At 38.4% G+C, this 15,101-nt stretch overlaps 1 protein-coding gene across 4 annotated transcripts in view; it reads right to left on the reverse strand.

The window, feature by feature from the left end:
* NELL2 (neural EGFL like 2) overlaps positions 1 to 15,101 on the reverse strand; it is a 288,111-nt gene that overhangs the window by 75,220 nt on the left and 197,790 nt on the right. For all 4 annotated transcript variants that reach the window (XM_064491793.1, XM_031462719.2, XM_064491792.1 and 1 more), the window contains exons 15-16: positions 9,114 to 9,236; positions 6,255 to 6,350 (exon numbers count right to left, since the gene is read on the reverse strand). In XM_064491793.1, coding sequence (XP_064347863.1) covers positions 6,255 to 6,350; positions 9,114 to 9,236 — 219 coding nt within the window. The remainder of the gene's footprint in view (positions 1 to 6,254; positions 6,351 to 9,113; positions 9,237 to 15,101) is intronic.

A 15,101-nucleotide genomic window follows, 5' to 3' on the forward strand; every position in this document is an offset into this window, starting at 1 on the left:
TCATTCATCAAATGTAAGTCATTCACTTTTATCATTAAAGACCAAGTTTGAAGATCAAATGGGTCTCAGTAAAAATGACTGGAGGCCCCACCTGGGGCAAATTAACAGCTCCTTCCTTGAGTCTGTTCCCACATTACAAAAGCTAGACAATGATCTGCTCTGTGTCTTTTCCCTTGAGAAATTCAGGTCTGGAAGAGTGACTTTAGTAGACACTCAGAAGGATCAGAAGCTGAGCTTCCTTCATTCCATGTTTTCATTACAACAAAGTTTATCTAATGGCTTTTGTGTGTTCAAGTTTGTATTTGTTTAGCTAGAGCAAAATGAATTCAGACTAACACTGAAAAAAAGATCACCGTTGTTGGTAAAAGCTAAAGTTTTTCTTTCTTTTTTAACTATGTGAGCTCAGCATTTTTACTCAAATTCTCCTCATGTCCCACAGAAAGACATACATTTTGGTAACAGAGTTTCACAATGAGTCATTTTGGTAAAGCAAAGTATGCTATGGTCAGAAATGTTTTGAAATTTTTCCTTTGCTTCTGAATTTTTTCAGTCTTTCTGTGTAAAAGGATATAAAATGATGTAAACTTCTGAAAAATATGCTTTTTAGAAAAAAACTACATGATCATGAAATTAATCAATATATTCTTTTAATGATGAAAAATGTGCTAGTTTAACCAAATCAGGAAATTTAGTACAATTTGACATTAATAATAAATGCTCACTATGCATACCCAAACTGCTAGCAAAGTAACTTTGTTACTATAAACAAACTGAAAGATTTTTACCACCTATAGTATAGCAGTAATAATACAAACCTTTACAAATCAACCAATCTCAAGTAATTTGAAGTTACCTTGGAGGTAAAGCAACATTCATATACACCTCAAGCTTCATTTCATCTTTGTGAAACTACAGATACTAAAAAACTACAAAACACTTAGGAATGCAACTTAAATTTATATTCATTTAATTACTCTTGGAAAATCTCATCTCGCATTTTGATCTGTGGTCAAGAAACCCATTATTTTATACACACACACACACACACACACACAAAGCCATTTACCACCAAAATGTCTGATTTTCTTTTCTTTGATAGTGTAGCATATTTTTTTAGCTTAACTGTTTGATATCAACTTTTTCCCAGTTATAAGCATTTTAATTTGATTTAAGTCAGCAGTTACTTACAGAGGACTGTGAAATCTTTCAGTTATGCTGTAAATCATGCCTGAAAGATTTACTTTTAGTATAAGAAGACAGCTTTGCATATTAATTAGGCCCTCAGACACATGTTTGCTGAGGGTTAGCGATTGTGTGGTAAATACAGCAAGGCAGTGACAGAACCGTTAAACTGTAGCATGTACTTACTGAGTTATCCAAGGAATAATCACCTTGCTAAATCCGAGTTAAACATGTGATAGAATACTAGGATGTTTAATTTTTAAAATGAAGTTATGCTGCACAGGTGGGTGGCCTGACACAGTGGCTAGAAAAGAAGGCCATGAAAAATGAATTTTACTCGGTACAAAACATGCACATAGCCCTTCTGTGAAGTTGGTAAGTGGATTCAGCCATTTCACTAAGACACACATGATGCAGAAAGAGACTAAGTAAATTAGGGGGAGGAGGTTCGGAGGAGACCTCAACTAAAGTAACCGGGGTTGGTAAAGTTCATGCACATTAAGACTGTCTTTCAAAAAAAAAAAGCATAAATCCTATTAGTTCATCCTCAGAGATTCCATTGTGAGGGCTCAACAGATGGCCACTGGGGCCAGGAATTCAACTCCTTTCTAAGCTCTCAGGCAGCAGGCAAGTCCAGCAAGGCCAAATTTAGGCCATTCCTGTACTCAGGAAATCTTGGCAATCCTGGTGCTCTCCCTGCCTTGGGAGAGAAGCATTGACACAGTCTTCACTGTTAAAGACACCAGGACTATCTGGTGGTTGAAGGGGTGGGCACAGTAAAAAGCACAGACCTTGCAAGTGATGACAGTAGGATGAATTCCTAAGCCTATTAAGGATCGGAAGACTTGAGTTCTAAATTGCAGATCTGTATCTACAATTAAACACCATATATAAGTGACTTCACCTCTCGGTGCCTTAATTACCTCATCTGCCACGTGAGACTACAGGACCAGAGGACCCTGAAAACCTCTTTCAACTAATACTCAAAGTTGCCCAGCAAACATGGAAGCAACCACATCATCTTTTTCCTCCTCCCGTACATACACCTTTGTTTATTCATTCAACAAATATTTGTGGAGCACCTGTTAAGGGGCAGGCCTTATATTATGTCTCAAAGATTCAAAAGTGCCAAGTTCTACCCTTTACCCCCATGAAATGCAACGCCTGGCGTGGAAATGAGGCAAGGAGACAGAGGGACAAGAAGGTGAAAACTGGGTAGATTAGCAGGAGTCAACTCTTGAATGTCATGTTAAGAAACATGACCTTTATCCTGAGGGCAATGGGAGGCACTGAGGTTTTTTCCACATGAGCTGATGTGATCAGATTCGTGCTCTGATCGTCTGTGGAGACTAAGCTGGAGAGAGAGAGGCCTGAGCCCTGAACAACTATAGTTGTAACCAGAATGGAAAGAAAGGCAGCCTAGTGAAGAGAACCACGAGGAGCTGACTGGGGGCGGGGGCGGGGACAGCTCGGCGGCAGAGCGCACGCGTAGCACGCACACGGTCACGGGGGAGGTGACGAGTTCAGTCTGGGGGTCTCTGGCTTCAAGCTCCCAAAGGAGCATCAGGTGTTTGAGTCTGGATCATCGTCCAGAGAATGAAATAGCAGTTAGTTCTCTTGATCAATGATGGGAGATTCTCTCTCTAGTAGTTCTTATCTATTTGGAAATCACAGAACTCATATGAGAACTTTAAGAGCCCAGTTCTCACTGAAGAAAAACATATACATGCACAGATATTCAGAGAATCCACAGACCCCCGAAGTCCATCCATAGACCCACAGGGGTCCAGGAATTCCAAGGGAAGACTCCCTGCCAGGGGTGGAAAGAAGACAGGGGTGGAAAAGGGAAGTAACTCAGAGCTCCTTGCCCTGACTAGATCAGAGGAACGCGGAAAACAATTTGATTGCTTTGAGTAAGAAGTAGCAGCAATGACAGACGGCGGATATGGCAAAAGACTGGCTGGATGCTGACCACACCAGTTTCACCTTCCTGAACAGTCAGCTCAGCCATGTTTTCTAAGCCCCTCGAATGCACGTGGTTCGTTCTTACCAGTGGTATGTGAGGGGAAGGGACATGTCACTTCTGCCCCGAGGCAGTAACACTGGGTGTGCGTTTTCCATGCCTTCTCTGTGAGCCTCTCCTCTGGCGGATCCAGAGGTCAGGGACTGAGCGTGGCTTCTTCACAAAATGCCAACAGCCAGGATCCCTAGCTTGAGACACCCCAATCCCAATTTGACGTATCAAACTGAGATGGGAGTGAGCAATATGCCTTTTACATTAACCACTGAAATCTTGGGACGTGATATAGAAGCTCATGCTAATTACCTTTATCAATAAAGTAAATATCAGTGATAATAATAATATCCATCATATGTAACACAGTCCACAGGTTAAATAATTTTATACTATCTGCTTTAATTTTCTTTATAGCACTATTGTTACCTGACAATATCTTATGTGTTTATTTTCCTGTTTAAAGTCCCTCAAACCTCCTACACCATAATTTCCACACAGGCAGGGCCCCAGTTTTGCTCACTGCTATATCCTTTTTCTAGATCTGTGCTCAGCATATTACAGATCGTAACTAAACGTCTATTGACTAAATGAGTGAATATATTATTTCACACGAGTCTCTTTTCATCTGAAGGCAGTTTTTAAAAGGGCATGTCTTCCATTTATATCTATGTCAACAAAAGTGGTGGTGTTGGGAGGTGAGGAGTTGGGGTCTAACCTGGAGCAGTAATTGGGAGAGATGCTCTGAGGCCACTATTGCTATTACATTCTCTCAGCTAGGAGGCAGGAATGCCTTGCTGCTCAAACAGTGAAACACAGTCTTGGATCAAGAGATGCTAGAAGGCAAAAATAAATTACAGCCCATTGTCTTGGAGCAACAACTCTACTTATTGGTAAGTAAGTTAAGTATTTATATATGGAATTGAAATAAATGAATTCGTAGGCTAAAACTTGATGTTTTGAAGAAATTTTATTCATCCTTGTAGGAGACCATTTCAGGACCTCCCTGGATGAAGGTATTCTCCTCTCTCCTCTGTCATTAGAGTGACTTAAGAAGAATCTTTGAAGAGCACTGATTTAGATTAAAAAGTCTCAGTTTGGGAGAAGAAAGACCTTAGTATTCGGCTGCTAACCCTATGACTTTAGAAAAAATTTAATCACTATGAAACCGCTATTTTTGTTTGTACATGGAGACAATACCTATCTAGAAGGAGACCTGTGGAGAGTAAGGTGATGCACAGAGTAAAAGACACAGAAGTTATGCACCTTGCTCAGGGTGACATAACAAGGGAACGGTTGAACTAGATTTTAAATCCACACCTGTCCTTCTCAAAGCCCTTGGCTTTTATAGACAGCTACTTAGAGCAAGTGTGGGACTGTCTTCTCACAGACTGAAAGTTCAAGGATAATTAAACAGAGAAAGCTAAATATTCTGTTGGGTTATTTTTAGCTCCAGTTTTAAATTTTACATTGCTCAGATTAATCTTATGTCATCCCGGACTTCCACAATCTCATTGTATGATTTTTCTCTGGTGGAAGAATGATATGCAGGATTGGGCATAGCCATTATTCATCCCAGATTTTCTGGGACGGCCTTTATTTCAAAATTCCACACCACTGAAATGCCCTGAAAAAGTCACAATTTCAGCATCCAGACTTTGCACCAAAAGCAGCACAAAATACAATCAGGAAACATGGTCACCATAGATGTTCATACACAGGAGGGTCACCGTGTACTTGGATGTGTGTGGGTTTATCAGCGGAGATCACAAGATAGAAACATTGCAGGACCACTGCATTGGAAATACCTGATTTTGATCTAGTAAATCTTATGATGGTTAATTACCAGCAATCCGTATTTTTTAAACAAGTTAACAAGCGCTATGGGTGATTCACATGCACGAGTCTTAGAACTCCTGATTAAGGAAATGATCTCCGTAAGAAAGAGTCTCACCTATCAAAGATAGCCACGGGGCATTTTCTATTAGAGCCTTTGTAACCAATTAGTCACTGAAGTTTGAAAAGCACCACTTAGAGTTACTTGTAGAAAGAAATGATGCAGTGATGCAGGCCCTTCTGTGAGCATCCTTCTGTGCACGGTGGCAGCACCTATGCAGAAAAACTGTCACCTCCCAAAGGGACCAGAGCATTTTCTGTCTCCCATTCTGATCAGTCAGTGCTTTTATTAAACCAGATGACCCTGCAGGTAGGATGGAGATGACATTCATGCATTTACCATACTGAGATTTACGGTAAGCAATGCGACCTGGCGACCACCCATCACTGGTGGCAGCAGCTTTCTCTTAGGGACAATAATCAGATTTGGGGAGGTTGTCTGCTATTAGAACCCACCTAACTCAAAGCAACCAAAACTATTACTGACATGATTTTAATTAAGAGCTAATATTCAATGCACTTTTTACATTCTCAACGTGTCTTTTCAACTGACAAAACATCTTACTTTGGGTCATAAGCTATATAAAGACCTATATATATTTTTTTTAAATATTTTTAAAACTTCCTAGTTTTAGTGTCTAGCAGAAAGAGTAAGTTCTGAATGGACTTGGACGAGGGATAATTAAGGAACAGAAAACCTTGAGTATTTTGTAAACAAATAACAATGAATAGTAAATGGACAAGGTAAAAATCTCAGATGCAGATGCAGATGCAGGAAGGAGTGTGTCCTAGGAATTGAGCTGGCCATAAGCTTGACCTCTGTGCTTTACTGTGGTTATACAGATTCCAGGGAAAATGGGCTCCCAATGAGTAAAATGAATGAGAAAGTTGTAAAATCTCAGGCAATCCCACATATTTTTCTGAAAAAGTTCAATATGCTTCTAGTTATAAGAGCTGTAGAACCTCCTTAGAGTGACCCTGGGGGGAACGCCCAGTGATTAGGCGTCACTGAAACGGCCCACCTCCCTTCTCCTAACACTTCTGTGTTAATAGCTCCATCCCTTGAGAGCCCATTTGAAACCTGAAACATTACTTTCCTCGTGGATTACTTTATACGTTGGCATAAAAATTCACTCTCTAGAAGATGGAATGACATCCTTACCGGTTTCGCAGCTGGGTCCAGTGAAGCCTTGCGGGCAGGCGCACACGTTAGCAGCAATGCAAGCTCCTCCGTTTCTACAGCCATCTTTGCAAAACGCTAAAATAATTCAGACACATTATTTTAGCACTTTAGAAGTGAGTCGCTCAAGATACTCCAAACCAGCTTTTCTTTATGGCCTTGGGATGTAGACATCAAACGCTAAGTGCTATTATAGTTTCATTTTCATAGAATACTTTCCAGATAGGTAAGAAGCTTCAACACAATGTGTAGAACATTATTCTTTCCAATGTTAAATATTTTCACCTGTAAAAGAAAATACTGAACTTTCTCTTAACAAAAAACAGTAACCTTACACACCAGGAAGAGCATTTGAATTAGTATTGCATCTCATTGTAACGAACTGGCTTGAAATGAAACAAAAAAATGACAGCTAGCCTAGAAAGTTTTCTTAAGGAGTAAACCACGATCTAGAGAATGAGATAAGAAAGTTTTTAAGAAAGGATTGAACCCTCTGAGGCTCTGATCATGCTACACGCTGTCCAAAGTATCAAAACACTAGAGAAATGCCCATCCTACAAAAAGTTCTAAATCAGTCCCACGATAAAAGAGCCAATAATGAGAATTTGCTAAAGACTCTTCAGGAAGAACCTTGCATTCCTCTGCCAAGGACAGGTCAGGATCCAGGGTCATGGGCAAAGGCATTGCATTGCCTGTTGTGTTAGAGTGGGTTTGTGAGTGAGAAAGTGTTTCTACAAGTAGAAAAAGGAGCCACGCTCTGAGCCATTGCAGGAGCTGCCTTCAAAACAGGTGAGAAAGTCAAGATGGGTGAGATTGAGGAAGTGCCTTTAGAAGCTTCGATTTCCACTTTAGCTCATTCCTTGGCTCTGAAAGGCTCAGGACTGTTCCTCAGCCTGGCAGGATTCGTCATGGATGGACTAGACCAGCTTGTTTCAGGTATTGGGGCAAAAGCTTTCCTCTAGTTTTCTGCCATGTGCTTCCTCTAATTAGTCAGGATGTACTTAATCAGAGTGGCCAACTGTACAAATCTGAGATCCTGCTAGTGTGTTAAAGGAAGGGGCCCAAAGCAGCCATTGGTTTTTTTGGTTCTAGGTCCTAATCTGTCTTCATCCTAGGTGAAAAGAATAGCTTAGCCACCAAGGATTTGCAAAGAGATTGAGAATTTAAACCTCATAAAAAGAAAGGGTACGTCCACCAGACCATGTGTGTGTCTTCCTCGGAGTAATCTGTAAGGTTGTTGCCTGCTGACAGAGGACAGGACTCAATGATCCAGATCCTACATCTAAATTACTCATCTCTCAGCTTTGAACATTCCCAGCAGAGATGCACACGGGAAAGGAGTCTTTATGCAGGCAACTTCCAGAAGAAATTTATAGATCCTTGAAAGTTCTCCTTCCTTCAAAGATAAGAATTAGCTGTCTGCATCTGTTCATGACTTCAAGAGTTCTTTATGCTATAAATCTTATTCTTCACCTTGATTAGGAGTGAGAGTCAAATACAAGTAAGAGTGAGAAGTTGTTGGGCTCCCAGAAGAAATCTTAGCTCTCTGAAATCTGGATGCTTTGGGGAAGTCCTAAGGGTTCACTTATACTATACTATGGACTTTAAAAGTCTAGCTTTTCTCAAGACTGCTCTAATTTCTGAAGAAATCTTTGTAGGATTTAGACCCTCAAATGAGCAGATTACTTTATGACGTGCTAAATTACAGATTTCCATAGACTTTGACAAACCATAGTAATCTCTGGCCCACCTATATTTGCATCCAATTTATTATTGTAGATCAGGTCTTAGACCTGTGCTCATGGGCCACTGCATTAATAATCATTTCTTGTTATTTCCTACTTACCATATGCATGGTGTCAAAGAAAATTAATAGTAGTAAACTCCAGGATAATGAACACAGCGTTTTTGAGGAAAGGGCAATTTTGAAGCTTAAAATGCCTAAGTTGGACAGTCATAAATAAACCTATGTGACATAATATGGAATATGGACTGTATCCTATGGAAGTTGGTGGGGTTTCTAAAATAGTCCCTCTCTTTTCCTTGTGAAGCAGGAGGTAAGCTCATCTGACAAAGGAAAAGGAGGGCATGGGGGGAAGAGGGAATTAATGAACGGTGGTGAACTACCATTGGAATATCCACTGATGGAAATGAAAATCTCAGAATTATTGACTGATACTGACAAACCAGGTAAAATGGGAAACAGTAACTTGTAGCAAAACAATATTCCCAGTTAATTAGTACTTAACAGCTCAAGAGAGAGTGGGGAAGATAAACTCTCAGACTGACCCAAATAGATATTCCACAGTGGATTGCAGCAGCAGAACAAACTACTACTTGATTGTTGTTAGTGCTGCTAAAAAAAATACAGCTGCAATGCTTGGGCTCAAAAAGAAACATCGGAACATGGGGGGAGACTGGTAAACTGGACAAAAAGGTCAGAGAGATTAAAGATTGAGAACTATGGGAAGAACAGACTGGGCAGAGTGGAAACAGAGGGATTTGGGGTTAGACAATAAACAGTTAAAGTTTAGATTTCAAAGGTGGAGCAGTTCTCTACAAAAGCGTCCAGGATGTGATTATGGCTAAGGTCGGTTAGAGAGGAATAGAGGTGAAAACCATTGTGGTTGAGGTCACGGAACATTAAATCAAAGTTGTTGAACAGTTTGGCTGCTTAAACACGGATGAAACCCAAGAGGAAGACTGTGAACCATACACAAAGTTCTCAGTGGCTGTGACGGTGCCCAGAATGTAAGTAACAGCGACGATAAGGGGTAGAGAGAGGGAGGGACGGACTGCGTTTTCCCTAATGGAAGAGGTGCGGGCGCTGAAATCTCCTACCTTTGCACGTAGTTCCATTCCCAGTGTAGCCTGGCTTGCAAACACAGTTGTGTCCTCCAACAGTATTGAAGCATAAAGCATTTTCATCACAGTTGTGCTGATTTGTGATACACTCATCATGTTCTGAAACGAGGATACATTTTTGTTACTCAAAGAGAGATTTCTCAAAGACACTGTGTTTCACATTGCACCTTCAGCTCTGTTATTGCATGGTAGTTCTTTCAAACACAGACAAACACAAATTACCTATTAAAGAATAGCTCATATTTTGAAATATTGTCTACCCGTCTTGAAATACATATCTAGTGTACACATCCCCAGACCTTGAACGCAAAAGGACTTGGACAGAAGGCCCACCAACAGTAGAAAAGAATAGCAGAGGAGAGGCAAAGAGAGAGATTAATTCTCAGAAGCAGATCCCAGAGCCAGCTGTACACAGTCTCAGTGGTTAATATTTGGGGAATTATTCTCATGGACTAAATATGCCACCTAACTCTTTCTTGTAGCACAGGAAGGGTGACAGGAAAGGGTGTGTAACTATTGCTCCACGAATCCCGATCTGCAGGTTTCTGGAGCTGAAGCTTTGGGAATTAGGTGCAGTTAACACCCATATCCTCACTTGCAGGCATAAAGTTACACCTGCAAACTGCTGGGGGAGTATCTAAATTTCTTGGTATGTTTCCTCTTTCTGTAAAGAAAGTATCACACTTCTACTAAATAAGACAAACTCGCCTTTATGATATGTGTAAATACATACAGACTTTTAAATGTACAATCAATATAATACGTCATTTAACTGTGTGTAACTTGACAGTCTGGAAAGCACTGAATCGTCTGATTTTCCCAGCTCCCCTGCAAGAGAAGCTGAAGCAATATCCTCCTTGTTACTGGTTTAAAAATGAGTCAAGGTTGGTTCAGGGTGCTTAAGCAGCCTGCCCAAGTGCACGGGAGTATTAGTTAACTTTAGAATTCTAGCTCAGTGTTCAGCAAAAATGTAAATGTAAGGAATAAATACACTGCCTATGAGAAAAAAAAAAAAAAAAAAAAAAACAGCCCCAGCATTGAAATGAAGATGAGTAGGAAGTGAAACGCATACAAGTTAGTTCAGCCATCGAAAATCCCTATCACGGGACTACTTATTACCCAGGCTCTGACATCAATATTATTTAAGCCCCAAATTAAGTATACATTTTAATAGCCTTATATTAATTGAGCCATTAATTCACTGTGATGTAAATCATCAAAGCAAAAAAAAAATTGCTTTTTACTTTGGAACTCTCTGTATTCCAAATGATATATATTATTCTAGATAATATAATAGTAATATACCTGTAATTTTGAAAAAAAAATTGCCTTTGGCATATGTAGTTGAGATTAGACCAAAATCACTTATTTCAACTACTAAAATAGAATGCTCTTTGTTTTATTTTTTAAAAAGTAGCATTTCATGGTTCTTTGTCCTGTGTTATACAAGCACACAGTTATGACAGCTTTAACTACAGCCCTATAATAAAATTCATAGAGATTATTTCCAATAACCTTTCTGAGGACCAAGAGATTTCAATCATTAAGGTTTTAGAATTGCATGAATAGATACCTTTCTATCCAAATCCCTGGCTCAATTTCCCTAAATTGTATATCATGCCACCTTTATTATCTAGAATTAGAATATTTCCCAGCTTTTAAATAAATTCATGCATCTTGATGACAGCGTAGACCATAGCTGGATTACACCCAGGTCTCCTGATCAGGGCTACCCTTGGACACTATTAAATATCAGAGGGACCAGAATGGGCAGCCCACCTACCTCTAGGTTCAGCTGCCTGAAGCAAAATAAACCCACACTGTGAAGTTTGCAGCTGCTGCCAGTTTTCTTCCCAGAGCAAAGCGCTGCAGTTAATCTATGAATCTCTATAAGGACAGCCCTTCCGCCCTTTAAAGACAGCTGCTGATTGATTTGATGCTGTTTCCATCCCTGTCTTGGTTGTCTTCTTAATCAGACGGTGGTCATTGGGCAGAGGAAGGGTCTAACAAGATTCAGTTCAGCATCCAGTATGAAAATGTTCAATAAACGTTAAATAATTACACGACCTGGGATCTGGTTTCCTCTGTTGTCATTTATTCTCAGTGGCCACTAAAATGGATGAGTGGCTTCTAAGCAATTCAAGGGTAAAGACAGTTTTCAGGTTTCTAAATCTATCCACGTGCACCTGTGCACGTATCGTTCCTTGTAAGTGAAGTGTCTGCCCATGAATTCTGGAAAAATTCTTACCACTTTTAAAGATTACACTAAAATGTGTGTTTTGTGAAAATACCTTTCTCTCCCCATCCTGCACAGTTAGAGGCTTCTGATTTCCCTAGCACCAGATCCACGGCTCTGTTATTATTTTTTATCATAATTGTCTACTTCATGACCCACCTGGGAGTGGGAAATTGGGGAAAAGAATTTTATATATACTTTTTGTATTTCATTTCAGCTTCAAACAAAGATTCCTGAATAACTGATTGAAAGAATGAATGACCAAATCAGCGGAAAGCTAGGACAAACCTCCCCTGCCATTATCATTCAAGTCAATTCCAATTTGTTCAGTTGTAGACTAGATGCCAAAATGGAAAGCTATTGAAAAGCTAAACTATTTGCAAATCAAAACCACAATGAGATATCACCTCACACCAGTCAGAATGCCCATCATTAAAAAGTCTACAAATAATAAATGCTGGAGAGGGTGTGGAGAAAAAGGAACCCTCCTACACATGTGTAAAATTACCTACACTGTTGGTAAGAATGAAAATTGGCGCAGCCGCTATGGGTAACAGTGTGGAGGTTCCTCAAAAACACTAGAAATAGAATTACTGTATGATCCAGCAATCCCATTCTTGGGCATATATGCAGAGAAAACTCTAATTGAAAAAGACACATGCACCCCAATGTTCATAGCAGCACAATTTACAATAGCCAAGACATGGAAGCAACCTAAATGTCCGTTGACAGATGACTGGATAAAGAAGATGTGGTATATATACACAATGGAATACTACTCAATCCTAAAAAAGAACGAAATAATGCCACTGCAGCAACATGGGTAGACCTAGAGATTATCATACTAAGTGAAGTAAATCAGACAGAGAAGGACAAATACTATATGATATCACTTATATGTGGAATCTTTTTAAAAAAGATACAAATGAACTTATTTACAAACCAGAAATAGACTCACAGACATAGAGAACAAACTATGGTCACCAAAGACAGGGCAGGAGGAGGTAAATTAGGAGTCTGGGATTAACATATACACACTACTAAAATAAACAGGGATCCGCTGTATAGCATATAGCACAGAGAACTGTATCAGTATTTTGTACTCAATAATGGAAAAGAATCTGAAAAAGACTACATAATATATGTTTATGTATAACTGAATCACTTTGTTGTACATCTGAAACTAACACAACATTATAAACCAACTATACTTCAATTAAAAAAAGAAAGTCTAAGCTATTTTTCACTACTTTTACTATTGTGGTGCTTTATTTGATTTGTGATATTTCAAATAGTAATTAAGATAGCAGGACATGTTTTGAAAACAGAAAATATTAATTCCTTTATAGTGTCACTTAAATTTTTTATACTACTTAAAATAAAGCTGGTTACACTTAACACTCACAATTATCGACGAATGTAAATTGTGATCTTAAGGAAAGCCTTTTAAAATGCCTCTACTGTAATCTTACAGAAGAATTAACTTTAATTTGACAGCCCTTGACAAATCAGAATGTGAACGAAGTGTGGAGCAAATATTCTAGAAGGTCATCTCAATAAACAGTTAATTATTGCTGCTGCACATCCAACTTTGGTCAAATGTCAGCTTCTACCCTTTCCCTGACTCACACATCCCCAAAGACTCCACAACCAACTCACCAGTCAGCTTATCCATTTTGAATATTTCCTCCAACATTTTTAACATATAATGTGTAAAATTAAATAAAATAAGGAGAGAAATATTAAGACAAAATTTAAATCAATATTATGTCCCAGAGTTGGAGAAGGGCATGTCAGGACGTGACTGTGAATGAATTCCAAGTTTTATTTCACATATAATGAAAAGAAGACATTTCAGGTCTGATGTTCAGAATATTCAAGTCATCAGATTCAATGCTATCTTCACATCTTCAGTTAATACGTCATGGTTTGTGTGACAGGACATTCCAAGTAATAACTGAGATTGAAACCAAATGTACCTCTTTCTAACTCTTTTCATTAAAAATATTAGCACCTAATAAGTTTAATAAAAATTTAATCATTTTTGTATCTATTAATCTTAAGTTTAAATAAAATAGAAAAAGAGGAAAGAAAACAATATCACTCAACAGTTCCAAACAAAAGTAACACAGGTGTCAATTATTATAGTATGTTATATACAGAATAATCTTATAGTGATAAGTGGCAAAGATTTGTCCTGTGTGCCCTAACGTGGTTGCTCTGCACCTTTAGACACTATGTAAAACTGATTTCACATCAGTGACAAGGCTCAGTATAGTAAAATTCCTCTATGGGAAAAAAGTAATATAATACACATCTGTATTCACCTAAATTCTGCTATGTATAACAATAATACTATAGCTTCACTGATTAACTCTTAACCTGAGTAAATTAATATACTTACAATCATTTTAAGACTTCACACCCAAAAGGTCATCAGTCATATAGTCTAACATACGATTGGACTTTAAAATTGGTATTCATATTGAGCTGTTTCCAGGATGAATGCACTGCCTAGAGACAAGACAGCCACTCCAGAATTCACATAGCTTTTCACCCTAGGATTTCAACACAGACATACAATACACACAGCACGTGTTCTAGTCAAGAATTTCACTATGATACAAAATGCAAATTCTACAGAAAATAAAAAGTGAAAATTAATTTAACTATATCTACATTTCAATTCAATTCAGTACAATTTTCTTCAATGTCTATTGTGTATTCGGATCTTCTTGGAATTAAAAGTATGATTATAAATAGTAGCTACCCTCACAAAACATAGTTTAGCTGAGGAGATAAGACAAAAACACAAATGTCTTTAGTGTATGGCTTCATTATGAGAAATACTGAAGTAAGGAAATAATCTCTGCTTAAAGAGGGAGAGATCAAAGGAGGAAGGCACTTCTAGTTGGGTCAGGTGGGAAATTAAGAATGACTTCATGGAGAATGGAGCATCTGATAATGGATATTTTTTATGTACGTCGGGGGGAAGGTGCAGATTCTAAATTGAAACAGCATTCATGCACTTCACTTTTTTTTTTGTTTTTGAAATTGTGAGCCTTTTACAAATTTGAATGAACCCAAATTATTTGTAATAATCATAGCTATAATTCAGTGCTTGCCCTATATGTGTACTTTGTAACATACACTATCTAATTTAAGCCTCATATTAATTAGGAAAGATTATTATTATTTTTCAGAACATTAAACTTGGCTTGTAGAGGTTAAGGATCTTACCTGAGATCACACAGCTGGTTAGTGGTAGAGCTGTGAAACCTCAACTTCTGACTCCAAAAACTAGGTTACCAATTGCTATGCAATGGGGCCTTCTGACATACTTAATGCATATGTTTTCTCCAATCTCTCTTTTTTTAAACCTAGTGTTCTTCTTTGCAATTATCCAGAGGTTTTTAATGCTTCACAATTAGGAAGTTATCATCTCTTTATTGTATTTTCTAGTATTTTTTAACCCTGGATAAAGAAGTTGTATGTATGTATGTACACGTGTGTGTGTGTATGTGTGTGTGTGTATGTGTGTGTATGTGTGTATATATATACACATATAAAATGGAATACTACTCAGCCAAATAAAAAAGAATGAAATAATGCCACTTGCAGCCACAGGGATGGACCTAGAGATTATCATAGTAAGAGAAGTAAGTCAGACAGAGAAAGCCAAATATCATATGATATATCACTTATGTGTGCAATCTGAAAAAAAAATA

This window comes from Camelus dromedarius, chromosome 11 (assembly GCF_036321535.1).
Source record: "Camelus dromedarius isolate mCamDro1 chromosome 11, mCamDro1.pat, whole genome shotgun sequence".
In the NCBI taxonomy this organism is placed as follows: domain Eukaryota; kingdom Metazoa; phylum Chordata; class Mammalia; order Artiodactyla; family Camelidae; genus Camelus; species Camelus dromedarius.